At 47.5% G+C, this 25,703-nt stretch overlaps 1 protein-coding gene and 1 long non-coding RNA gene across 3 annotated transcripts in view; one reads left to right on the forward strand and one right to left on the reverse strand.

The window, feature by feature from the left end:
* The window catches only part of LOC119963171, a 66,226-nt gene extending 64,498 nt beyond the window's left edge, over positions 1-1,728 (reverse strand). The window contains exon 1 of the long non-coding RNA XR_005460045.1: positions 1,530-1,728. This is a non-coding gene — a long non-coding RNA (uncharacterized LOC119963171). The remainder of the gene's footprint in view (positions 1-1,529) is intronic.
* The window catches only part of prss12 (serine protease 12), a 243,574-nt gene that overhangs the window by 147,987 nt on the left and 69,884 nt on the right, over positions 1-25,703 (forward strand). For both annotated transcript variants that reach the window (XM_038791864.1, XM_038791865.1), the window contains 4 exons: positions 485-663; positions 1,556-1,697; positions 17,642-17,844; positions 20,228-20,369. In XM_038791864.1, coding sequence (XP_038647792.1) covers positions 485-663; positions 1,556-1,697; positions 17,642-17,844; positions 20,228-20,369 — 666 coding nt within the window. The remainder of the gene's footprint in view (positions 1-484; positions 664-1,555; positions 1,698-17,641; positions 17,845-20,227; positions 20,370-25,703) is intronic.

Consider the following 25,703-nt stretch of genomic DNA (forward strand, 5'->3'; position numbering starts at 1 on the left):
TGTTCTTATGTCAATTCAGCTCTAAGTGAATACAAAGAGAAGCCCAAAGTAACTCACTGTTTATTTTTAATCCATTTCTACAATGAAAGGTAGCTGCTTATATTTTTCACAACTATGATTGCAGGCGCAACACAACACATTAGAACTCTAATGTAAGTCCTGTTATATTGTAATTAACACTTTTGAAATCTACCATTGACTGATAGACCCTCTGGTCTCAGTCTGATGGAGCTTTCTGGAGCAGCTCTTTGCTGTACCAAAATCTTCCTCACGGACACCAGTTATGCTAATTCTACACCCAAAACCATCATAATAATAATCTCTAGATTTGTATTAACAGTTGTACAATTAGATTGTTGAGCAGTAGAAATGGATATGCCACGGCAATGTTCTGTTTCCCTCGGGATAGCTGGTAGCAAGTAAGAATAATAATGAAAACATGGTACATTTTGAATATTAATTTGCCATTTTTTCCACCACACAGCAGTCCAGCCAAGGCACAGCTGCTGGCCTACTTTGGAGAAGGCTCCGGCCCAATATTACTGGATGATGTCCAATGCACAGGGAATGAGCTCTCTATAGACCAGTGTCCAAAGAGTTTGTGGGGAAAACACAACTGTGGGCATAAGGAAGACGCAGGTGTGTCCTGCAACCCTCTCAGGAGTAAGTAATTTTTAATATGAACAATGTAATTATAGTGACGGTTAAAGCAGTGAATGGGCACAGTACCGTCCTGCGATCTAAAAACGTAATTTCAGTTAGCAAACTGGTACAGATAAGGAACAAAATAAGTAACTATAGTGCGGTAGTAAGGTTTGGCACTCATGGTAATATGAAAAGTTATGTCCCAGCATCTATTTAATTTCTGTACCTAGGATTAGGAAAGAAAATTGAAAGATTTCAGTTGAACGATTTATGTTTTGCACACCCTGTTTCATTCCTGGATTTTGCAGTTTCAAAAGAAGAAAGCAATTGCTAAGGATTATTGAACATGTTTCTGAAAGCAGAGGCCCCCTAGCAGCATTCAGGAGGCATTAATATCCAGGTGCTTTCTGCCTTTCAGTATACAGTGCTGGATTATTTATAACAATTCACTTGTGCCTTTGTATGAAGTGCCTTGCCGTTGGTGGAAGTAGACGGATTTCAGTTTTGTAAATCAAATACATGCAGGACATCAATTGTCCAGGCACTAGGTAATAAAAGTTCTTGAATGTAATAGATAGCCCCCATGCACATGTAACATCTGTTTCCAATGGTCATTTGGAGACCTCTCAAACTGGGCTAATAAAATGCATAAACTGCAACAAATCCTCTTTCATGGAGGAGAACATTGCAGTTTTATAATTGGCAGCATTGAGTGAATTTATTTTGTAGAACTCAATATTCAGCTTGTTGTAATACAGATGTCCTAAACTAATGCTTACTGTTACAATTAAAAAGAAAATACTTTCAGCTTTCTATTACATTAAGTTATAGTTAAAAATGGCTTGATACTTTGATCTTTTTTATTGTGTATCACATATACTCACTCTGTTCCATTGTTTGTATTGTTCAGACGGTGCATTGCGCTTGGTTGGAGGGAAAGGCCGCCATGAAGGACGGCTTGAGGTGTATTACGGTGGCCAGTGGGGAACTGTCTGTGATGATGGTTGGACAGAGCGGAATGCTCAAGTTGTCTGTAGGCAACTGGGTTTCAGGTACTGGAGGAGCTTTCTACCTCAGTGTGTCTTATCAAATCGCAGAAACCTGAGAGCGAGGAATTAGAGACATAATTAAACACACATTGAGGCTGTGACATTATTTCTTTTTTTTTGAACTAATTCAGTGTGAAATCAGCATTTGCTTTACTGCATGGCGTAATGTGGAGGATCAATTATCAGAAATGTTATATTTGAAAGGACTGTGAAGTTTAAAACAAGAACTGCCATAGCTAAGGTTACTCAAAGATTTATAATTGATAGCCATTTTTACATCTGGTTTAAGTCTAATATTCTATGAAATGCAGTGCATAAGTCAAACCTCGTGGGCTTTTAGTCTTCCGGACTGCAACTTATGTGGGGATTCGAGTGATCTTGTGTTTGAGATATGAGATATAAATTGTAGGGGTAATTATAAATGTAACTAATATGTGATGTTAGCATAATTTTTTATTATGCTTAAATTGCTATTAAGGATTCCAAAATCATAAGACCATAAGACATAGGAGTGGAAGTAAGGCCATTCGGCCCATCGAGTCCACTCCGCCATTCAATCATGGCTGATGGGCATTTCAACTCCACCTACCAGCATTCTCCCCGTAGCCCTTAATTCCTCGCGACATCAAGAATTTATCTATCTCTGCCTTGAAGCCATTTAGCGTCCCGGCCTCCACTGCACTCCGTGGCAATGAATTCCACAGGCCCACCACTCTCTGGCTGAAGAAATGTCTCCGCATTTCTGTTCTGAATTTACCCCCTCTAATTCTAAGGCTGTGCCCACGGGTCCTCGTCTCCTCGCCTAACGGAAACAGTTTCTTTCATACAAAATCAAACTCAAATTTTCAAAATGCATTTGATAAAATGTTGTATAGACGGTTGCTACACAAGATTAAGGCTTGTGAATGGGGGGTAATATATGAGTCGTGGATTGAGATTTGATTAAGAGCAGAAAGCAGGAACAAAAGGGGCCATTGTTGGGTTGGCAGGTTGGTCAGTGGTGGGGCATTGCAGGCTCAATGCTTGAGCCTCAGCTATTTACAATCTCTATCTATAAGTTAGATGAGGGCACTGAGAATACTGAACTCAAGACTGCTGATCATACAAGTGAAGGTGGGCAATTAAGCTATAAAGTGAAAAGAGGAAGAGGTGATAGATGGCGTGTTTTGTGGAGAAATGTGAGGTTCTTCACTTTGATAGGAGGAATAGAAAAGCAGAATATTTCTGAAGATGTGAGACTAGTAAAATTTTATGACCCCCTGCTTATAAATCACAGAAGATTAACATGCAGGTACAGCAACTAATTTGGAAGTCAAATGGCCTTTATAGCAAGGAAAGGTTTGGCATAAAAGTAAGGAAGTCTTGCTGTAATTTTTCTTCGGATTTTTGTGAGATCACACTTCGAATACTCTGTCCAATAAGGAAGGATACACTTATCTTAGGAGGGAAAGGATATACTTGTCTTGGAGAGGGGGGAAGGATATACTTGTCTTGGAGAGAGGGGGAAGGATATACTTGTCTTAGAGAGAGGGGGAAGGATATACTTGTCTTAGAGAGGGGGAAGGATATACTTGTCTTTGAGCGGGGGGGGGGAAGTATATGCTTGTCTTGGAGAGGGGGGAAGGATATACTTGTCTTAGAGAGAGGGGGAAGGATATACTTGTCTTAGAGAGGGGGAAGGATATACTTGTCTTTGAGCGGGGGGGGGGAAGTATATGCTTGTCTTGGAGAGGGGGGAAGGATATACTTGTCTTGGAGAGGGGGGAAGGATATACTTGTCTTGGAGAGGGGGGAAGGATATACTTGTCTTGGAGAGGGGGGAAGGATATACTTGTCTTGGAGCGGGGGGAAGGATATACTTGTCTTGGAGAGGGGGGAAGGATATACTTGTCTTGGAGAGGGGGAAGGATATACTTGTCTTGGGGAGATGGGGAAGGATATACTTGTCTTGGGGAGAGGGGGAAGGATATACTTGTCTTGGGGAGAGGGGGGAAGGATATACTTGTCTTGGAGAGGGGGGGAAGGATATACTTGTCTTGGAGAGGGGGAAGAATATACTTGTCTTAGAGAGGGGGGAAGGATATACTTGTCTTAGAGAGGGGGGGAAGGATATGCTTGTCTTGGAGAGGGGGGAAGTATATGCTTATCTTAGAGAGGGGGGAAGGATATGCTTGTCTTGGAGAGGGGGGGGGAAGGATATACTTGTCTTGGAGAGGGGGGAAGGATATACTTGTCTTGGAGAGGGGGGAAGGATATGCTTATCTTAGAGAGAGGGGGAAGGATATACCTGTCTTGGAGGGGGGGGGGGGGAAGGATATGCTTATCTTAGAGAGAGGGGGAAGGATATACTTGTCTTGGAGAGGGGGGGAAGGTTATGCTTGTCTTAGAGAGGGGGGAAGGATATACTTGTCTTGGAGAGGGGGGGGGAAGGATATACTTGTCTTGGAGAGGGGGGAAGGATATGCTTGTCTTAGAGAGAGGGGGAAGGATATACTTGTCTTGGAGAGGGGGGAAGGATATACTTGTCTTGGAGAGGGGGGGAAGGATATACTTGTCTTGGAGAGGGGGGAAGGATATACTTGTCTTGGAGAGGTGGGAAGGATATACTTGTCTTGGAGAGGGGGGAAGGATATACTTGTCTTGGGGAGAGGGGGGAAGGATATACTTGTCTTGGAGAGGGGGGAAGGATATACTTGTCTTGGAGAGGGGGGAAGGTTATGCTTGTCTTGGAGAGGGGGGAAGGATATACTTGTCTTGGAGAGGGGGGGAAGGTTATGCTTGTCTTGGAGAGGGGGAAGGATATACTTGTCTTGGGGAGAGGGGGAAGGATATACTTGTCTTGGAGAGGGGGGGAAGGTTATGCTTGTCTTGGAGAGGGGGAAGGATATACTTGTCTTGGAGAGGGGGAAGGATATACTTGTCTTGGAGTGGGGGGGAAGGATATACTTGTCTTGGAGAGGGGGAAGGATATACTTGTCTTGGAGAGGGGGGGGAGGATATACTTGTCTTAGAGAGGGAGGAAGGATATACTTGTCTTAGAGAGGGGGGGAAGGATATACTTGTCTTGGAGAGGGGGGAAGTATATGCTTGTCTTAGAGAGGGGGGAAGGATATGCTTGTCTTGGAGAGGGGGAAGGATATACTTGTCTTGGAGAGGGGGGAAGGATATACTTGTCTTGGGGAGAGGGGGAAGGATATACTTGTCTTGGAGCGGGGGGAAGGATATACTTGTCTTGGAGAGGGGGGAAGGATATACTTGTCTTGGAGAGGGGGGGAAGGTTATGCTTGTCTTGGAGAGGGGGGGAAGGATATACTTGTCTTGGAGAGGGGGGGAAGGATATACTTGTCTTGGAGAGGGGGGGAAGGATATACTTGTCTTGGAGAGGGGGGGGAGGATATACTTGTCTTGGAGAGGGGGGGAAGGATATACTTGTCTTGGAGAGGGGGAAGGATATACTTGTCTTGGAGAGGGGGGGGGAGGATATACTTGTCTTAGAGAGGGGGGAAGGATATACCTGTCTTGGAGCGGGGGGAAGGATATACTTGTCTTGGAGGGGGGGGAAGGATATACTTGTCTTGGAGAGGGGGGGAAGGATATACTTGTCTTGGAGGGGGGGGAAGGATATACTTGTCTTGGAGAGGGGGGAAGGATATACTTGTCTTGGAGAGGGGGGAAGGATATACTTGTCTTAGAGAGGGGGGGAAGGATATACTTGTCTTGGAGAGGGGGGAAGGATATACTTGTCTTGGAGAGGGGGGGAAGGATATACTTGTCTTGGAGAGGGGGGAAGGATATACTTGTCTTAGAGAGGGGGGGAAGGATATACTTGTCTTGGAGAGGGGGGAAGGATATACTTGTCTTGGAGAGGGGGGAAGGATATACTTGTCTTGGAGAGGGGGGGAAGGATATACTTGTCTTGGAGAGGGGGGAAGGATATACTTGTCTTAGAGAGGGGGGGAAGGATATACTTGTCTTGGAGAGGGGGGAAGTATATGCTTGTCTTAGAGAGGGGGGAAGGATATACTTGTCTTGGAGAGGGGGGGAAGGATATACTTGTCTTGGAGAGGGGGGGAAGGTTATGCTTGTCTTGGAGAGGGGGGGAAGGATATACTTGTCTTGGAGAGGGGGGGAAGGATATACTTGTCTTGGAGAGGGGGAAGGATATACTTGTCTTGGAGAGGGGGGGGGGAGGATATACTTGTCTTAGAGAGGGGGGAAGGATATACTTGTCTTAGAGAGGGGGGGAAGGATATACTTGTCTTGGAGAGGGGGGAAGTATATGCTTGTCTTAGAGAGGGGGGAAGGATATACTTGTCTTGGAGAGGGGGGAAGGATATACTTGTCTTAGAGAGGGGGGGAAGGATATACTTGTCTTGGAGAGGGGGGAAGGATATACTTGTCTTAGAGAGGGGGGGAAGGATATGCTTGTCTTGGAGAGGGGGGAAGGATATACTTGTCTTGGAGAGGGGGGGAAGGATATGCTTGTCTCGGAGAGGGGGGAAGGATATGCTTCTCTTGGGGAGAGGGGGAAGGATATACTTGTCTTGGAGAGGGGGAAGGATATACTTGTCTTGGAGAGGGGGAAGGATATACCTGTCTTGGAGAGGGGGGGAAGGATATACTTGTCTTGGAGAGGGGGGGAAGGATATACTTGTCTTGGAGAGGGGGGAAGGATATACTTGTCTTGGAGAGGGGGGGAAGGATATACTTGTCTTGGAGAGGGGGGAAGGATATACTTGTCTTAGAGAGGGGGGGAAGGATATGCTTGTCTTGGAGAGGGGGGAAGGATATACTTGTCTTGGAGAGGGGGGGAAGGATATACTTGTCTTGGAGAGGGGGGAAGGATATACTTGTCTTAGAGAGGGGGGGAAGGATATACTTGTCTTGGAGAGGGGGGAAGTATATGCTTGTCTTAGAGAGGGGGGAAGGATATACTGGTCTTGGAGAGGGGGGGAAGGATATACTTGTCTTGGAGAGGGGGGGAAGGTTATGCTTGTCTTGGAGAGGGGGGGAAGGATATACTTGTCTTGGAGAGGGGGGGAAGGATATACTTGTCTTGGAGAGGGGGAAGGATATACTTGTCTTGGAGAGGGGGGGGGGGGGGGAGGATATACTTGTCTTAGAGAGGGGGGAAGGATATACTTGTCTTAGAGAGGGGGGGAAGGATATACTTGTCTTGGAGAGGGGGGAAGTATATGCTTGTCTTAGAGAGGGGGGAAGGATATGCTTGTCTTGGAGAGGGGGGAAGGATATACTTGTCTTGGAGAGGGGGGAAGTATATGCTTCTCTTGGGGAGAGGGGGAAGGATATACTTGTCTTGTGGAGAGGGGTAAGGATATACTTGTCTTGGGGAGGGGGGAAGGATATACTTGTCTTAGAGAGGGGGGGAAGGATATACTTGTCTTGGAGAGGGGGGAAGGATATACTTGTCTTGGAGAGGGGGGAAGGATATACTTGTCTTGGAGAGGGGGGAAGGATATACTTGTCTTGGAGAGGGGGGAAGGATATACTTGTCTTGGAGAGGGGGGAAGGATATACTTGTCTTGGAGAGGGGGGAAGGATATACCTGTCTTGGAGAGGGGGGGAAGGATATACTTGTCTTGGAGAGGGGGGGAAGGATATACTTGTCTTGGAGAGGGGGGGAAGGATATACTTGTCTTGGAGAGGGGGGAAGGATATACTTGTCTTGGAGAGGGGGGAAGGATATACTTGTCTTAGAGAGGGGGGGAAGGATATACTTGTCTTGGAGAGGGGGGAAGGATATACTTGTCTTGGAGAGGGGGGGAAGGATATACTTGTCTTGGAGAGGGGGGAAGGATATACTTGTCTTAGAGAGGGGGGGAAGGATATACTTGTCTTGGAGAGGGGGGAAGGATATACTTGTCTTGGAGAGGGGGGAAGGATATACTTGTCTTGGAGAGGGGGGGAAGGATATACTTGTCTTGGAGAGGGGGGAAGGATATACTTGTCTTAGAGAGGGGGGGAAGGATATACTTGTCTTGGAGAGGGGGGAAGTATATGCTTGTCTTAGAGAGGGGGGAAGGATATACTTGTCTTGGAGAGGGGGGGAAGGATATACTTGTCTTGGAGAGGGGGGGAAGGTTATGCTTGTCTTGGAGAGGGGGGGAAGGATATACTTGTCTTGGAGAGGGGGGGAAGGATATACTTGTCTTGGAGAGGGGGAAGGATATACTTGTCTTGGAGAGGGGGGGGGGAGGATATACTTGTCTTAGAGAGGGGGGAAGGATATACTTGTCTTAGAGAGGGGGGGAAGGATATACTTGTCTTGGAGAGGGGGGAAGTATATGCTTGTCTTAGAGAGGGGGGAAGGATATACTTGTCTTGGAGAGGGGGGGAAGGATATACTTGTCTTAGAGAGGGGGGGAAGGATATACTTGTCTTGGAGAGGGGGGAAGGATATACTTGTCTTAGAGAGGGGGGGAAGGATATGCTTGTCTTGGAGAGGGGGGAAGGATATACTTGTCTTGGAGAGGGGGGGAAGGATATACTTGTCTTGGAGAGGGGGGAAGGATATGCTTGTCTTGGAGAGGGGGGAAGGATATGCTTCTCTTGGGGAGAGGGGGAAGGATATACTTGTCTTGGAGAGGGGGGAAGGATATACTTGTCTTGGAGAGGGGGGAAGGATATACCTGTCTTGGAGAGGGGGGGAGGATATACTTGTCTTAGAGAGGGGGGGAAGGATATACTTGTCTTGGAGAGGGGGGAAGTATATGCTTGTCTTAGAGAGGGGGGAAGGATATACTTGTCTTGGAGAGGGGGGGAAGGATATACTTGTCTTGGAGAGGGGGGGAAGGTTATGCTTGTCTTGGAGAGGGGGGAAGGATATACTTGTCTTGGAGAGGGGGGGAAGGATATACTTGTCTTGGAGAGGGGGAAGGATATACTTGTCTTGGAGAGGCGGGGGGAGGATATACTTGTCTTAGAGAGGGGGGAAGGATATACTTGTCTTAGAGAGGGGGGGAAGGATATACTTGTCTTGGAGAGGGGGGAAGTATATGCTTGTCTTAGAGAGGGGGGAAGGATATGCTTGTCTTGGAGAGGGGGGAAGGATATACTTGTCTTGGAGAGGGGGGAAGTATATGCTTCTCTTGGGGAGAAGGGGAAGGATATACTTGTCTTGTGGAGAGGGGTAAGGATATACTTGTCTTGGGGAGGGGGGAAGGATATACTTGTCTTAGAGAGGGGGGAAGGATATACTTGTCTTAGAGAGGGGGGAAGGATATACTTGTCTTGGAGAAGGGGGAAGGATATGCTTGTCTTGGAGAGGGGGGAAGGATATACTTGTCTTGGAGAGGGGGGGGGGGAAGGATATACTTGTCTTAGAGAGGGGGGGAAGGATATACTTGTCTTGGAGAGGGGGGGAAGGATATACTTGTCTTGGAGAGGGGGGGAAGGATATACTTGTCTTGGAGAGGGGGGAAGGATATACTTGTCTTGGAGAGGGGGGAAGTATATGCTTGTCTTAGAGAGGGGGGAAGGATATGCTTGTCTTGGAGAGGAGGGGAAGGATATACTTGTCTTGGAGAGGGGGGGAAGGATATACTTGTCTTGGAGAGGGGGGAAGGATATGCTTCTCTTGGGGAGAGGGGGAAGGATATACTTGTCTTAGAGAGGGGGTAAGGATATACTTGTCTTGGGGAGAGGGGGAAGGATATACTTGTCTTGGAGAGGGGGGGAAGGATATGCTTGTCTTGGAGAGGGGGGAAGGATATACTTGTCTTGGAGAGGGGGGAAGGATATACTTGTCTTGGAGAGGGGGGAAGGATATACTTGTCTTGGAGAGGGGGGGAGGGATATACTTGTCTTGGAGAGGGGGAAGGATATACTTGTCTTGGAGAGGGGGGAAGGATATACTTGTCTTGGAGAGGGGGGGAAGGATATACTTGTCTTGGAGAGGGGGGAAGGATATACTTGTCTTGGAGAGGGGGAAGGATATACTTGTCTTAGAGAGGGGGGGAAGGATATACTTGTCTTGGAGAGGGGGGGAAGGTTATGCTTGTCTTGGAGAGGGGGGGAAGGATATACTTGTCTTGGAGAGGGGGGGAAGGATATACTTGTCTTGGAGAGGGGGAAGGATATACTTGTCTTGGAGAGGGGGGGGGGGGGAGGATATACTTGTCTTAGAGAGGGGGGAAGGATATACTTGTCTTAGAGAGGGGGGGAAGGATATACTTGTCTTGGAGAGGGGGGAAGTATATGCTTGTCTTAGAGAGGGGGGAAGGATATGCTTGTCTTGGAGAGGGGGGGAAGGATATACTTGTCTTGGAGAGGGGGGAAGTATATGCTTCTCTTGGGGAGAGGGGGAAGGATATACTTGTCTTGTGGAGAGGGGTAAGGATATACTTGTCTTGGGGAGGGGGGAAGGATATACTTGTCTTAGAGAGGGGGGGAAGGATATACTTGTCTTGGAGAGGGGGGAAGGATATACTTGTCTTGGAGAGGGGGGAAGGATATACTTGTCTTGGAGAGGGGGGGAAGGATATACTTGTCTTGGAGAGGGGGGGAAGGTATACTTGTCTTAGGAGAGGGGGGAAGGATATACTTGTCTTGGAGAGGGGGGAAGGATATACTTGTCTTGGAGAGGGGGGGAAGGATATACTTGTCTTGGAGAGGGGGGGAAGGATATACTTGTCTTGGAGAGGGGGGGAAGGATATACTTGTCTTGGAGAGGGGGGGAAGGATATACTTGTCTTGGAGAGGGGGGAAGGATATACTTGTCTTGGAGAGGGGGGGAAGGATATACTTGTCTTGGAGAGGGGGGAAGGATATACTTGTCTTGGAGAGGGGGAAGGATATACTTGTCTTGGAGAGGGGGGAAGGATATACTTGTCTTGGAGAGGGGGGGAAGGATATACTTGTCTTGGAGAGGGGGGAAGGATATACTTGTCTTGGAGAGGGGGGAAGGATATACTTGTTTGGAGAGGGGGGAAGGATAGCTCTCTTGGGGAGAGGGGAAGGATATACTTGTCTTGGGGAGGGGGAAGGATATACTGTCTTGGGGAGGGGGGAAGGATATACTTGTCTTAGAGAGGGGGGGAAGGATATACTTGTCTTGGAGCGGGGGGAAGGATATACTTGTCTTGGAGAGGGGGGAAGGATATACTTGTCTTAGAGAGGGGGAAGGATATACTTGTCTTAGAGTGGGGGGGAGGGCTATGCTGTTTGGGGAGGGGGGGTAGGGATATGCTTGTCTTAGAGAGAGGGGGGAAGGATATACTTGTCTTGGGGGCGGGTGCAGCGTAGGGTCTCACGAGCGATCCCCGTGACGAGACGGTTGCCCAATGAGAAATGTTTGCATATACTGTGCCTACAAACTCTGGACTTGAGAAGCATGAGAGCTGACCTCACTGAAATTTCAAAATTCTTAAAGTGCCTGAGAAGCTCTTTCCCGTGGCTTTACATTATAGACTGAGGGGTCACAGTCTCAGAATATAGGGTTACCCATTAAGAATTGAAACAAAGAGAATTTTATTTTTAACTCAGAGGGCTGTGAATATTCAGAATTCTCTACCACAGAGTACTGTGGATGCTCATTAAAGAACAAAGATAAATACAGCACAGGAACAGACCCTTCGGCTCTCCAAGTCTGCACCAATCATGATGCCTGTCTAAACTAAAAACTTCTGTACTTCTGGGGTGCGTATCCCTCTAGTCTCATTCTATTCAAATATTTGTCAAGATGCCTGTTAAACGTCATTATCGTACCTGCTTTCATCTCCTCCTCCGGCAGCAAGTTCCAGGCACCCACTACCCTCTGTGTAAAAAACGTGCCTTGTACATCTCCTTAATTAATCTCATTAATTTTTTTTTTGAAAAATATGTTTATTCTCCATTTTCACATTTTCTTCAGAATTTACACCCCACCAACAAACAGTAAACAGTAGCAAATAGAATGTCAATCCCCCTACCAACAACAAGGATCCCATCCTCCCACCATCCCCCAAGCAACGGCCCACCTGACAAAATAAGCATAAAATAAAACTGAATCTCCCAAGGAGGAAAAAAGAAAAAGGAATCAGGAATCGCCCCGGTCACCGTTGACATACGTAGTCCACCCCCCTGACCCACCTCCTAATATTCAATGCCATCTAATCCCCGAAAGAGTACCGTGAATGGCACCCATGAATTCTAGACACCCCCCTCCCAGACTCCTCCCCTCCACTTCCTCTTGTAAACTCCTCCCCCTAACCTCGGTTCCTTCCCCCAACTTTTCACTGAAACCTGTTCTGCCAGGCTTCGATGGCCGCCGCCCCTCCCCCCACCTCACTCCCGTTCACTGGCCGACTTAAAGCGGCCAGCGTGGAGGCCCCCGCCTCGGTCTCCTTCCTCCTTGCCCGGTCCCAGGAAAACCAAGAAATCCCCTTTAGCACACAACCCCCGCATACACACCCAAGCCCCAAAGAACCATCATTGCAAATGAAAGTCCCAACTCTTTCCTTGTCCAAATATACAGCTGCGACTCATTTAGTACATACACCAACACACAGTGAAAAATTAAAGTTGCATGATGCTACATCGGTACACGACCAGCTCTCAGTCCCATTTCTCAATTCTGCCTGAGTCCTGCCTTCACAAACTCGTTCGCCGCTTCCGCCGTCTCAAAATAAAAGTCCTTGGATTTTTAGGTCACCCTCAACTTAGCTGGACATACTATGCCACACTGCATAGTATGCCTTCTTCACCCGGCTGAAGGCAGCCCGCCTCCTCGCCAGCTCCACTTTAAAGTCCTGGTAGATGCGTACACCAGCTCCAGCCCACTGCACCACCCGCTTCTGCTTTGCCCAGCACAGGACCTTCTCCTTCACGCTGTACCTACGGAAACACACATTTACTACTCTTGGCGGCTCACTCACCTTTGGTATAGGCCTCCACGACCGATGAGCCCGATCCAGTTCGTATCGAGAGGGATCGTCTCCCTCCCCCAATAGCTCCGCCAACCCGCCAACATCGTGGCAAAATACTCCGTTGGCATCGGGCACTCCACCCCTTTGGGCAGACCCACGATCCTCAGATTCTGCCGCCTGGATCTGTTTTCCAAGTCTTCCATTTTGGCTCGCAGACCCTTGTTGGTCTCTGTCACCTTCTGCAACTCCTTCCCCATCGAGGTGAGTTGATCACTGTGCTGCCATAATAACTCTTCCACTTCCTTCAGTGTCTCACCTTGCTCCCGCACCTCTGCCGCTGCGCTTGATACCACCACCCTCACCGGGGCAATCGCCTCCTCCACCAGCACTTTCAGTACCGCCCCATCTACGTCTTCATCGCTTCCATGTGCCTTGTGAACTATTTTTCAAGTTCCACAACCATCACTTTGGTCATTTCTTCTGCTGTGAGCGATGCGGCCTGCCCTGGTGCTCCAGCCTCCGCTTTCCTTACAGTTCCTATGCTGACTTTTCCACTCACCGTCGGACTTTCATTAACCCCCTTTTTCACTGCCGTTTTTCTCCCAAGCTTGGATGTTTCTCCTCCCTGTGCTTTCTTACAGCTTTTTCAGCCTCCGTTGCCCCTGGGACCGGGCGTTAAAACCCCCAAATTTCTATTCCTGAGCGGGAGCCTTCCAGTGTGCGGCTGCCTCCCACCCGCCGTCACCAGACGCCAATTAATCTCATTAATTACACATAATTGTGAACAGTAAGGGAATCATGTGAAATAAGGACAGGACGGGAAAGTGGAGTTGGTGTAGAAGTTCAGCCATGATTTTATTCAATGATGGAGCAGCCTCACTAGGTTGTATGGCCTATTTCAGCGCCAAGTCCTTGTTTTCTTATGAAAGAACTTTCCTTTTTGGTAGATTTCACCATTCCCAAACACGTTTTCTGAATGTGCTGACATTACTGGGTACAGGTCCATAAATGCCAGGCTTCTTCCAGTGCAATGCCCAAGTAGCCGTTCATGACATATGACCCCAGACATTTGCCTGCCAACACCATCATAGTTGAGCTAGATCCTGGGCTGCCCACACCAGCAGAGAGATTTTTGATCAGATGGAGACTCCAGTGTCGCCAATGGGATTCTAATATAAGCTGGTAGCGGTATCAAGGTTCACACCCTGTGCCAGCGGGGCAACTGCTTACAGGAGGATCCAATAGACTGGACACCAGATTTTCCATGCCTAAATGATTTTCCGGTCCTCTGGGCTGGGATTCATGTAGGCGTAGATTAGTGCAAGTATTTTTCAGCCTGGCCCTGACATGGTGAACCTCGCTGTGGGCTAAAGATGTATGTCTTTAAGGTAAGTGTCCACAAAGTCCATCGGAGGGCATCCCTTCCTCTTGAAATGCAAATCCTGCCCCACCAGACACTCCTACCAGACCCCCAATCAGAGACCCCCACTAGAGAACCCAACCATAACAGAGATGAAACCACTACCAGCGACCCCGGTAACAGAGACCCCCCCCCCCCCCCCCCCCCCCCTCCAATAAGAGACTCCTGCCTGGAAGCTAAAGAGCAGTCCAGATAGAAATAGGAAAAAGAAACACTGCTTTAAAACTGACCTGTCCCCTACACCTGCTGCCTCAGGCAGAGAATGCAGCAGCTGTAAATTCCTACACAGCCAAACCATATCACCATATCCCTTGACCTGCAAGACTTTTATTCACATCAATGAGCAATTACTTTTACTAGGCTATGATTGACAGTTTCCAAAATGCCAGATGTCTGGATTGTGTAATTTCATTCCCCTGTATGCTTGAATGGATCTGAAGCACCCTTGTGAAACTAACCACAATGCTTATAAACATCTAGGTATGATTGACAGGTCTTGACCACATCCAAAACAGTTAAGTGCTTTCTGCTGAGAGAAAGGGGAAAATGAGAAAATTATGTGAATAAAAGCTTTGCAGATCAAAGGATCTGAAGGGGTTTTAACCCTGGTGATGTGGCTTTCGCTTTCTAGGAATTTACAGCTGCTGCTTTGTCTGTGTTAGGTAGCAGATACAGGGGAAAGGTGAGTTTGAAAGCAGTGACCGTTTCACTGTTTATGTCTGGACTGCTCTTTAGTTTGAAGGCAGGGTCTGTTATGGGGATTCTCTGTTATGGAGGGGACTCTGTTATAGGGTGTTCTGGTGAGGGTCTCTGTTATGGGGTCTCTGGTGGGGAGTCTGTGGGGGGCTGGGTCAACCTCATGTGTGCATACTGGGAGTTGGGTGGAGGAGTGACCCAGCAAATCCTGAGGGTGGGGGCGGAATTGCATTGTGGGGAGGAGGGGGCCAGCCTCCTGACGTTGCTATAGGATCGCCCACTTAAAATTGCAGCCCAATAGTGGGATTCATAAGAGAATCCCTTGCAATCCCTGCCTCATAATTTTGCATGGCAAGGGATAGTGAATCACCTCTGGATGCCATTCCCAGTACAAGTGCAAATCAGAGGTGATTCATCTCCAGTGGGAGAATATGGGGCGGGATTCTCCGCACCGTGACGCCGGATCCCGTGACGCGATCTGTGAATCTTGATCGGGTGGAGAATCATGCAACAAAATTGAGGATCGCGCGGGTGTCTGACCGACCGCTATACTCCGGACCCTCGCTGGCAGTGGGACTGAAGCTTGTACTTATGTGCCAGCGGGACAATATAAATGGATGCAAATGGGTCTTAATGACCAATGTGCATTCACTTAGCTGGCCCACTACAGGTAGCAGCGAACATGAACCTGACGGGGTGGACCTTGTCGTAGGCCAAGGGATAACTCCTTAAGTAACACACCACAAAGGGTGACCTTCCAACCTCTCCCTCACCAGACCATCCCTCTGTCCTCCCCCCAGAGATTCCCTGAATGGGAGACTCCTCCCCAGGGAACCCCTAATGAGGAACCGCCCCAGGGACCCTCTGATGAAAGAGATTCTCCAGAAACCCCCGAACGAAGGAGAACCCCACAGAGACCCCCTAACTGGAGGGACCCCCCCACAGGGACCTCCCTACTAAAGGATGCCCCACAAGGACACCCTAACTAGAGGGACCCCACACAGGGCCCCCTAATTAGAGGAACCCCATAGTGCCCCCCCCCCTAATTGGGAGCCCCCCTAACTAAAAGGACCCCCCCACAGGGACCCCCTAACTAGAGAGACATCCTTCAGGGCTCGTCTAACCAGAGGGACCCCCAACTGGGATCCCCTAACTAGAGGGACCGGCGTGAAAACGGTGGTCTTTTACGCCAGGAAAACTGGCATCAAAAGACTACTGATTCCCTGTTTTGCCAAGGACTAGCAGGGAGCCATTATAGAGCTCGCAGCTCCAGCTGCCGATACGGCCCCCAGCACTTCCGGTTCAGAGGCCGCACATGTGCATGCTGGCGGCCTGCAGCGGCTGAGGCGTGCTCCATGGCGGACTCAACCTGCGGACCTGCACCGCCAAAGTAGTGCGCCCCATCGGCTGCTTGTGCACCCCTGACCACCCACCCACAGTGGCCCCAACCCCGAATGAAGCCCCCCTGCCCGCCAATTGGCCGTCCCCGACTATGGCAGCCCCGGACTGAATCCACAGCTGCAATACCGATTTCACGAACGGTGTGAGCACATGTAACCCATGCCTTCGGGAACTCGGCCAGTCGGGGACGGAGCATCGCGGGGCGGGCCTCAGGCAGTGGATAATTGGCCTAGAGTACCCCGGTTTTCAGAGGGCGGAGAATTCAAAAATCGGCACCGCTCTCGATTTTGGCGCCAAAACGGAATCTCCGCCCTGTCGCTGAACGCGAGTTTGGTGTCGGGGAGCAGAAAATCCAGCTCATGATGTGAATAAGTGAAGTTATTCACTTGGTTGAAAAAACAGAAAGGCAAAGGTGTTTCTTAAATGGTGAGAGTTGGAAAGTGTTGATGTCCAAAGGGACCTGGGTGCCCTTGTTCATGACTCACTATAAGCTAATGTGAAGGTACAGCAAGAAATTAGGAAAACAAAATGTTAGCTTTCATCAAAAGGCGATTTAAGTACAGGAGCAAAGATGTCTTGTTGAAATTGTATCAGGTATTGGTGAGACTGCATCAGGAGTATTGTTTACAGTTTTGGTCTCGTTATCTCGGGATATACTTGCCATAGACAGGGTATAATGGAGGTTCACCAGACTAATCCCTGAGATGGTAGGATTGTTTTATGAGGAAGAATTAAGGAGACTGGGCTTCGATGAATGAGAGATGATCTCACTGAAACTTAGAAAATGTTTATAGGGTGTGACAGGGTAGATGTTGATAGGATTTTTCCCTGGTTTAGCAGGCTCGCCAGCCCAAATGGCCTATCCCTGCTCCTGTGATCCTGAGTTCCTCAGACAATCATGTTGGGCATGCTAAGTGACTACTTTGTATCTCTGTATTTGCAGTAGAGAAAGGAGTTAACATGCCAGGCACCCCAAGAAAATTAATGTTGGATTAGGGATAGGAATTCACCAAAATTAATATAAATGAATGGTAGTGAAGAAAAGACTGACAAATTTCCAGGGCCAGATGGTTTCATTGCAGGGATTTAAAGGAAGTAGACCAGAATATTGTAGACAGCCAAACCATGATCTTCCAAACTGCCATCAGGAACTGTTCACTTAGATTAGAAAATTGGCTTATTTCACTCCACTGTTTAAGAAATGTGGAAGTGGGAAACCATGAAAGAATAGATTGGTTAACCTAACATTGGGCATTTTCTAGAATCCATTATTAAGGCAGAAATAATTGAATACTTCAAAAACTTTTAGCTGATCAGAAATAAAAGCACGGATTTGTAAATGGTAGGTCATGCCAGATGAACTTGATTGAATTATTTTAGCGAGTTGACTAAAGTGGCGGACAGGGAAATATCTAAGTATATTATTTATCCGTATTTTTAGAAGGCGCTGTGAAATGAAGGTGAATCTCATGTAATTGAAGCAAATTATTGACCTCATTGGGAAATTGTCAGAGCAGTCGGCATTTGTTCATTCAACTGTTCTTTGCTCCCCCACTGTCCCACAGATATGCACAGAATCCTCTGGAAGGCTACTTTGAAGAGGGCACTGGGCCTATTTACTTGGATGACGTCCACTGCTCAGGTCAGGAATCTTTGCTCACTTTGTGCTCCAGAAGTGAATGGGGGAAGCATGACTGCAGCCACCAGGAGGATGTGACGGTCATTTGTACACTCAACGCTATGAATGACATCCAGGGAATTTCTTTTGGTGAGCATTGCTCAACAAAGTCTGAGCAAGAAGTTCAAGGAGAGGGATTTTGCTTTTGCTTTTTGCACAGTCAAGATCATCTTACTTTATAAAAATACCAATGAAGAAATTAATTTTCTCGTAATTTCTTGCAACCACATTCAATTGTTCCTTTTTACACAAAACTAAATGTTTATTTCTACGTAATTAATGGACTTGACGTTCATTTTCCCCACGGACAGTCTCCATTTTGAAATCATTACATTGATAGTAATGCTATCGAAATCATCATTCCACAACTTAATCATTCTGACACGTTTTAGGTGTTTTTCTTTTGCCTTTGTGGCTGTGGGCTCCCATTACATTGGTGACATCCATAATTGTGGTGAATACTGAAGCTAACTTTCTTACATTGGTGGCTGACACTTTTGGAGTGCTTTTATTTTCTCCGTGATCCTGCCAAATAGGAAGGGCAGGAGTATAATCCACATTGAGATCTACCAAAGCCTTACCTCATTGATAAATGTTTAATCCCCTACCCCCCACACTCAGCACTACCACTATCTACTCCTTCCCTATTTGTTGCATGCAAACGATGTTGGTGAGGATTCCTTGTGGATTTACCTTCCTCCTGCTTATGTTACGACTGCCTCTAGGGAATGTGGTGCCAGACGCCAGGAAAATAGCTGTAGCTGCTATGAGGTGCCACCATGGAGGGAGAGGTCTTCTCTCCCTTCATTCTGTTCTCGCTGAATTACATGTTGAAGATCACAGTCTCATTGAATCTTAATTTCTGATCTTGAAAGCATTTATGCCCCAGGTCGATCTTTTGAGTTACATTAGTCCCCACTATAGTATGGCATTTTTAAAATCAGGGGCCTCCTCTTGAGAGGGGGATTACTTGTGGGAGACTGCCTGCATGCTTGCACAGAATCCTAGTCCAGGAAAATAGGTTAGTGCAGGAAGAGGGCAAAAGCAGAGAAATGGTTGAAGTCTCTCAAGTTGTCATGAAACTCTCAGAAATGATTTCATCCCAGAAATTCTGGTTGGTTGTCTGGTTGTCAGATGGACATTTCCAGATACTTATAGAAGAGACATGTCTGAATGATGGAATACAGATTTCTTCCACTGTGAAGAGGTGCTGGACAGAGCCCAGGTCCCATCACAGAAAAGGAAGGAAGGTCACAGGCAGAGTTCATAGAAGAATATCATAGAATCCCTCCAGTGCAGAGGGAGACCATTCAGTTCATTGAGTCTGCACTGACATGCCAAAAGAGGACCCGACCAAGGCCTACTTGCCAGCCCTATCCCTGTAACCCCACCTAAACGGATCATATTTGGACTGTGGGAGGAAACCAGAGCACCCGGAGAAAACCCGCACAGGCATGGGGAGAACATGCAAACTCCAAACAGTCATCCAAGGCAGAAATTGAACCCGAGTCCCTGGTGCTGTGAGGCAGTAGTGCTAACCACAGTGCCACCGTGCTGCCATATCTTGTAGCAATTGTAGAGGACCTAAGGAATATCTTCTGCCTTCTTCTTAGCTTAGGCAAAGGTGGTGCACAGCCCCAAAAAAGGAAATAACTTTTAATTAATACAAATTTGAGCCGACTTAATTTCCCTCTGACATACAGATTTCCCGTGATGTGCTTGCTGCCAGCGTTGATCTGCATTTGAATTGAGGGATCATTCAATCATTCTTACATGCACTCTTGATGGCTGATGCTTTGCAGGAATTGGGAGGACAATTTCAGGAAAAGATGGGTCTCAAATTTACCCTGGCCGCATTCTATTGACAGGAGTGCAGCAAAGGATCAGCCATAATCGAATGGTGGAGCAGACCTGATCGGCCATATGGCCTAATTCTTCTCCTATATCTTATGGTCTTAAAGTGGGTCTCAAATACACTGATGGACGAAGATCCAGAGCCTGCCCAAATTATGAAGGCAGGCTTATACAGATGGATCATTCCTGTAAGGGGGGGAAGCTGTGTTGCCCTACCTTCATGGAGGCCTGGAAACCTGGAGCAATGGGCTGAGATGGACCAAACCAATGGAGGTGTGAAAAATTTTGATGATTAGTCCGAAGGAAGCACTGAGCCACTGAAGTCCAGCCCAGTTATTTCCCCCGAATAGATTCCTTTCACTGTAAGATCTCTGGGGCCTTACCTGAGGCCTGACAAGGCTTGCGTCTTCTTTCAGATGAGATGGCAAGCGTTCCGTTGAGGCCTGCGTTCAAAAGATTTGTTCTCTGCAGGGAAGGGCCAAAATTGGAGCAAAATGGGGTTCCATCTTTTCTAATCCCCATCTGGTAACTCCACTGGACATGTACCCCTGGTCCATTGTGATTTCAGACCTCTAGTGCTTTTAAAGAAAAAAATATCTGTGGTGTTGCCATTTACCAGGTCCCCCTATCAGATTGATGGATGGAGAAAATAAGAAAGAAGGACGTGTTGAAATTTTTATCAATGGCCAGTGGGGAACTATTTGTGATGATGGATGGACTGACAAGGATGCCGCTGTGGTCTGCCGTCAGCTGGGATACAAGTAAGTAAATGTTAGATCAGATGCAGGTGCTGTGTGTGTATCAGGGGAGCCTTTTAAAATAATTGAAAACGTTTATGCCCCCATCTAGTTGTTTAAATAATAGATTTTAATGTAATTTTTAGTCATTTAAATTAATGACTGCCAGAATTTTATTTTAGACAGATTTTTTCCTCCTGAGATTCCAGGTGAGATTTTAAGTGCTTTACCTAATGGAAAATAAGGCTAAGATAGTCAGAAAACTGGTGCAATTTTTGCCAGCTCATGAGTGTATCAATAAATATGGGTAAATGTTTAAATAGTAGCATAATATGCAATAAATCCTGAAGTAAAAGATATGCAAAACATAGCCAAAAATAAACAATAAAGGTTATGCTCTTGGATTTTCATAGAATCATAGAATGTACAGTGCAGAAGGAGGCCTTTCGGCCCATCGAATCTACAACGGCCACTGAACAAGTTCCCAACCTTATTTAAAAATAAATTTAGAGTACCCAATTATATTTTTTCCAATTAAGGGGCAATTTAGCGTGGCCAGTCCACCTAACCAGCACACCTTTGGGTTGTGGGGATGAAACCCATGCAGACACAGGAAGAATGTGCAAACTCCACATGGACAGTGACCCAGGGCAGGGATTCAAACCTGGGTCCTTAGTGCCGTAGTCCCAGTGCTAACCACTGCGCCACCATGCTGCTCCACGAGTTCCCTACCAAAGCCCACCCCTATTCCTGTCACCCAGCATCCCCACCTAACTTTTGGACACTACTGGGCAATTTAGAATGACCAATCCACCTAACTCGCACATTTTTGACTGCGAGGAAACTGGAGCACCCAGAGGGAACCCACGCAGATACGGGAGAACCCTGGTCTCTGTTCTGTGAATCAACAGTGCTACCCATTGTGCTACCGTGCTGCCCCTGGGACTCCATGGGAATCCTCCTTGATTGTTCACTATTTCTTCTGTGGAAGATTAGTGACTTTTCCAGGGTAATTGTATGTCTTACCATTTACGCAGTTTCTTTGGGCTGTCTAACTCATCAAAAAAAAACAAGGAAATTCTGCCCTATGATATTTGCAACAGGACATTACAGCGCAATGTACTAAATAATCATAATATTTTAGGAGGTATTATAATTTAGTGAAGGAAAGTGTATTATACTTCATTTAAGCATTCTGTTCCTGTGAGTTGCAATGTTAACGCAGTTGATCAATAATATTTCAAATTTGCACTTCCAATGCTTGCTGACCGGGAGTGCTTAGCTTGCTGTGTATTCAATCACACGGCCAGTGCGCCTAAATCAGTTTCTATAGAATCCTTACTGTGCAGAAGGAGGCCATTCGGCCCATCAAGCCTGCACCAACCCTCTGAAAGAGTAACCTACCTGGGCTCAATGCCCTACCCCATCCCCATAACCCCACCTAACCTGTACATATTTGGACTGTGGGAGGAAACCGGAGCACCCGGAGGAAACTCACGCAGACATGGAGAGAATGTGAAAACTCCACACAGATAGTCTCCCGAGGTCAGAATCGAGCCCGGGTCCCTGGTGCAGTGAGGCAGCAGTGCTAACCACTGTGCCTGCGTGTCGTGGAACAGGAAAGACTTCAAGTTGTGAACGTAATGTCAGGAGATTACCAAAATTATGTGGTAAAACTCAACTTTTTGTGGTAACACTGACAAGATTTGACTGCTTTGTTCTTTTTTTCACTTTTTTGGGCATTTGGCGACTCAGGAATTTGTTTCTGTTTATACAAAATGGCCGCGATTCTCCGCTCCCCACGCCGGGTGGGAGAATCGCGGGAGGGCCGGGTGAATCACGACTCGCCGCCCTGGCACCCCCTGCGATTCTCCCACCCCCCCAAAAATGGCGTGTCACGTTTATCGACATGCCGCTCGGAGAATCACCGCTAGCCGTTTTTCACGGTGAACGGCGATTCTCCGGCCCGGATGGATCGAGCGGCCTGACGAACCCGACCGGTTCACGCCGGCGGCAACCACACCTGGTCGCTGCCGTCGTGAACAGCGCGCGACAGGTAAGTGTGGGGCCTGTGGGGGGCGGAGAGGGGATCGAGCACCACGGACGTGCTCAGGAGGTGACAGACCCGCGATCGGTGGCCACCATTCGTCGGGCCGGCGTCTCTAAGAAACACACTCTTTTACTCTTTTCCCTCCGCCACCCCGCAAGATCAAGCCGCCATGTCTTGCGGAGGGGAAGACGGCAACCGCGCATGCGCGGGTTGGAGCCAGCCAACCCGCGCATGCGCGGCTGCCGTCACCTCGGCGCCACCGGCCGCGTCATTCTCGGTGTGCTGTTTTGATGCAAGCGTCAAGGCCCGGCGGCCAAGTTTCCCGCAACGCCGCTCCTAGCTCCCCGGGGGGAGAATAGGGGGCGAGGAGCGGCCTCTGACGCCGTCGTGAAACTCGGCCGAGTTCACAATGGCTTTCCCGATGCCGCGCGGCATCGGAGAATCGTGCCCACTATTCTTGCTACTGTTCTGATATTGGAGTGGGAGCTGGTAGCTTCCTCTGTTTTTATAACCTCTTTTTGCCTCTTCTTTGAGAGAGCTGGGCATTCAGAATGTGGGGTACAGTGTATTATAGAGGATGACACATTAGATTCTGATTAACAGGACACTCCAAGATGCATAGTTGGGGAAGTTACAGATTTGCCATCAGACTTGTCAATATAATGTAGCAAGTACTTGCAAGGTGAGGGTTGGAAGTTGTGTTAATTGGACAGAGACAGCTACACAGATGAATCTGGAATTTCTTTGGGGAGATTTTGCAATCTCCCACCCCTGTTCTTGACACAAACCCCTCCCACACTCTCATGACCCCCAGGCCTGCAACCGCCCTATCCTGCCATCTCTCACCTCTGCCTGGGTCCATGCCAATTTAGGGCAACACGGTAGCATAGTGGTTAGTGATGGAACCATCAATTCACCAGACACGTGTTTCCAATGTGAATCTAGGCTTTAATCGACTTACTTCAGCGCCAGCCTGTTACCTGTCGATGAACTCGTACTGAACTCAGGCTGACTCTGGACACGGGTATTTATACAGCTGCACTAGGGGGAGGAGTCATGGGCGGAGCCAAGGGTGGAGCCCAATACAAGTTCCTGAGATATATACATCTATATTACATTCACCACAGTTAGCACAATTGCTTCACAGCGGCAGGGTCCCAGGTTCAATTCCCGGCTTGGGTCACTGTCTGTGTGGAGTCTGCACATTCTCCCCGTGTGTGCGTGGGTTTCCTCCGGGTGCTCCGGTTTCCTCCCACAGTCCAAAGATGTGCAGGTTAGGTGGATTGGCCATGATAAATTGCCCTTAGTGTCCAAAATTGTCCTTGGTGTTGGGTGGGTTTACTGGGTTGTGGGGATGGGGTGGAGGTGTGGGCTTGGGTGGGTGCTCTTTCCAGGAGCTGGTGCAGACCCGTTGGGCTGAATGGCCTCCTTCTGCACTGTAAATTCTATAAATCCTTGGCCTCAGTGGATGCTGTACAACAACAGCTTCCCCATTTCCAGTGAAGAGGTTGATAGCTCTCGGCAGACAGGACTTCTGATCCCTGCCACTGCTATGACTGGCACTTAATACGACAGACTTTTCCAAAGAGGCTTTGCAGGCTCTCCCTGGCTCTCAAGCCGGTTGGTGATAACCCGACATCTCCATTGAATACCACCCAAGGAACCGTTTAAAATTTATTTAATGGGAGATTAGGGCAGCAGTGACAATGACGATGTGAATTGTGTATTGATCCAAAAGAAATGGAAGTGAAAGGTTTTTACCCGGGGTAGAGGGCGATGGAAGAGTAGATAGAGTAGGTTTGGAAGATTGCAGCAGGATATGGGTGGTAAAGGAGACAAGGAGCTTGGCAATGTCAGTCTTGCTGGTAAGACGTCAGAGGTGGGCAGGCCCGTGAGATGACAGGGTTGAGCAGAGTGGCCAATAGATGTGAGAGATTTTAAATGAGGAGTGAAGTTGAGTCAAGGCAGGTACCAAAGAAGAAGAAGGGGAGGCTGAAGTGCTACAAGCTATGCCATCGTCATGATGGTTTAGCTGGCACAAGTGATAAAAAGGAATTGCAATTTGGGTTTCAGATAATGGGGACATCTCATGTGAAGAAACTACAGGAGGCTAAATGCATTATGACTCATTTTCATACACATAATGGACAGCATATTATCAACGCCCACCTGAACCAGGAGGTCCAAGCAGAAATTGGACCTCAAAACTCATTGTAACAACTAAGTTTCACCTCTACAGCCAGCTCACACATGTGACCAGTCGCAATTTGGTCTGTTTGTCTCACTGGCAGCAGCCCTGGGATTTGGAGGTGGGGTGGGGAAAGGAAACTGGAAGGTGGGGGTTGATCATGGGAGATGAAGAAAAGAAAACCTAATGGTTCGGAAGCAGTAAACTCCTGAAAACCTGAGCAACACAGGCCTGTCAGCCAGTGGTTTCTTTGACAAGTATGATGTCCTTTATTAACATATTGAGGAGGCTTTACTGCCTTTTTATGCAGCAGCTAGCTCCACCTTTCAAAGGCTCAGAATAAGGTTATAGTCACTCAAATGCACTCACCAATCAGGCATTGTGCTGTAAAATTTGTCATCAGACCTCACAATGGTGAATTTCTCCCCGCAACTCCTTAATCCAAACTACAAATATTTGGACACTAAGTGGCAATTTAGCATGGCCAATAGTAGGCATAACCTACTATCCATGGAAAGCTGCGTATTGCGATGGCTTCTTTTTACAGGGAAGAATATAAGTTACTACTGCATTCAAAAATAGTTGGCATCACACCTGCTGAAACAGATGTTCCCTGAGTTGATGCGGAAGGTATCCAATTCCTGCGGTTCTTATGTTCACACCCATAATTACAGCTGTTCTACATCCGGATGAGCAATGTTGATCACTGTGCAACAAATTGCACAGCTCCATGGCAGACTTTCTTGTGAATCAATAGCAGCAAAGACAGATCTCTGACATGTCTGGGTATAGCTCCCAGAGTATAGCGATAGGAAGTCGTAGAGGTCAGGATAACTCAAGTCATTGATCCCTCATGAACTCCTCCCCATTATTTTAACCTCGCAGCTCACAGTAAAGACCCAAATTAATATGCATCATCCCCTCTTTGTAAGGTGCATGTCAAGGCCACTAGAATCCAATGACATGAGAAAAGCATATAAATGGAAGGCAACATAATAAAACCAACCGTTGCATGTTGGAAAATGCATCCACAGGTTCATGAAAAACCTGTAGAACCTCACCCAAAATCAGAAAATCTGACTGGTATCCCTCAGAACCTCATCATCAAATGTTTCTGAAA

Source organism: Scyliorhinus canicula, chromosome 3 (genome assembly GCF_902713615.1).
Source record: "Scyliorhinus canicula chromosome 3, sScyCan1.1, whole genome shotgun sequence".
NCBI classification, from domain to species: domain Eukaryota; kingdom Metazoa; phylum Chordata; class Chondrichthyes; order Carcharhiniformes; family Scyliorhinidae; genus Scyliorhinus; species Scyliorhinus canicula.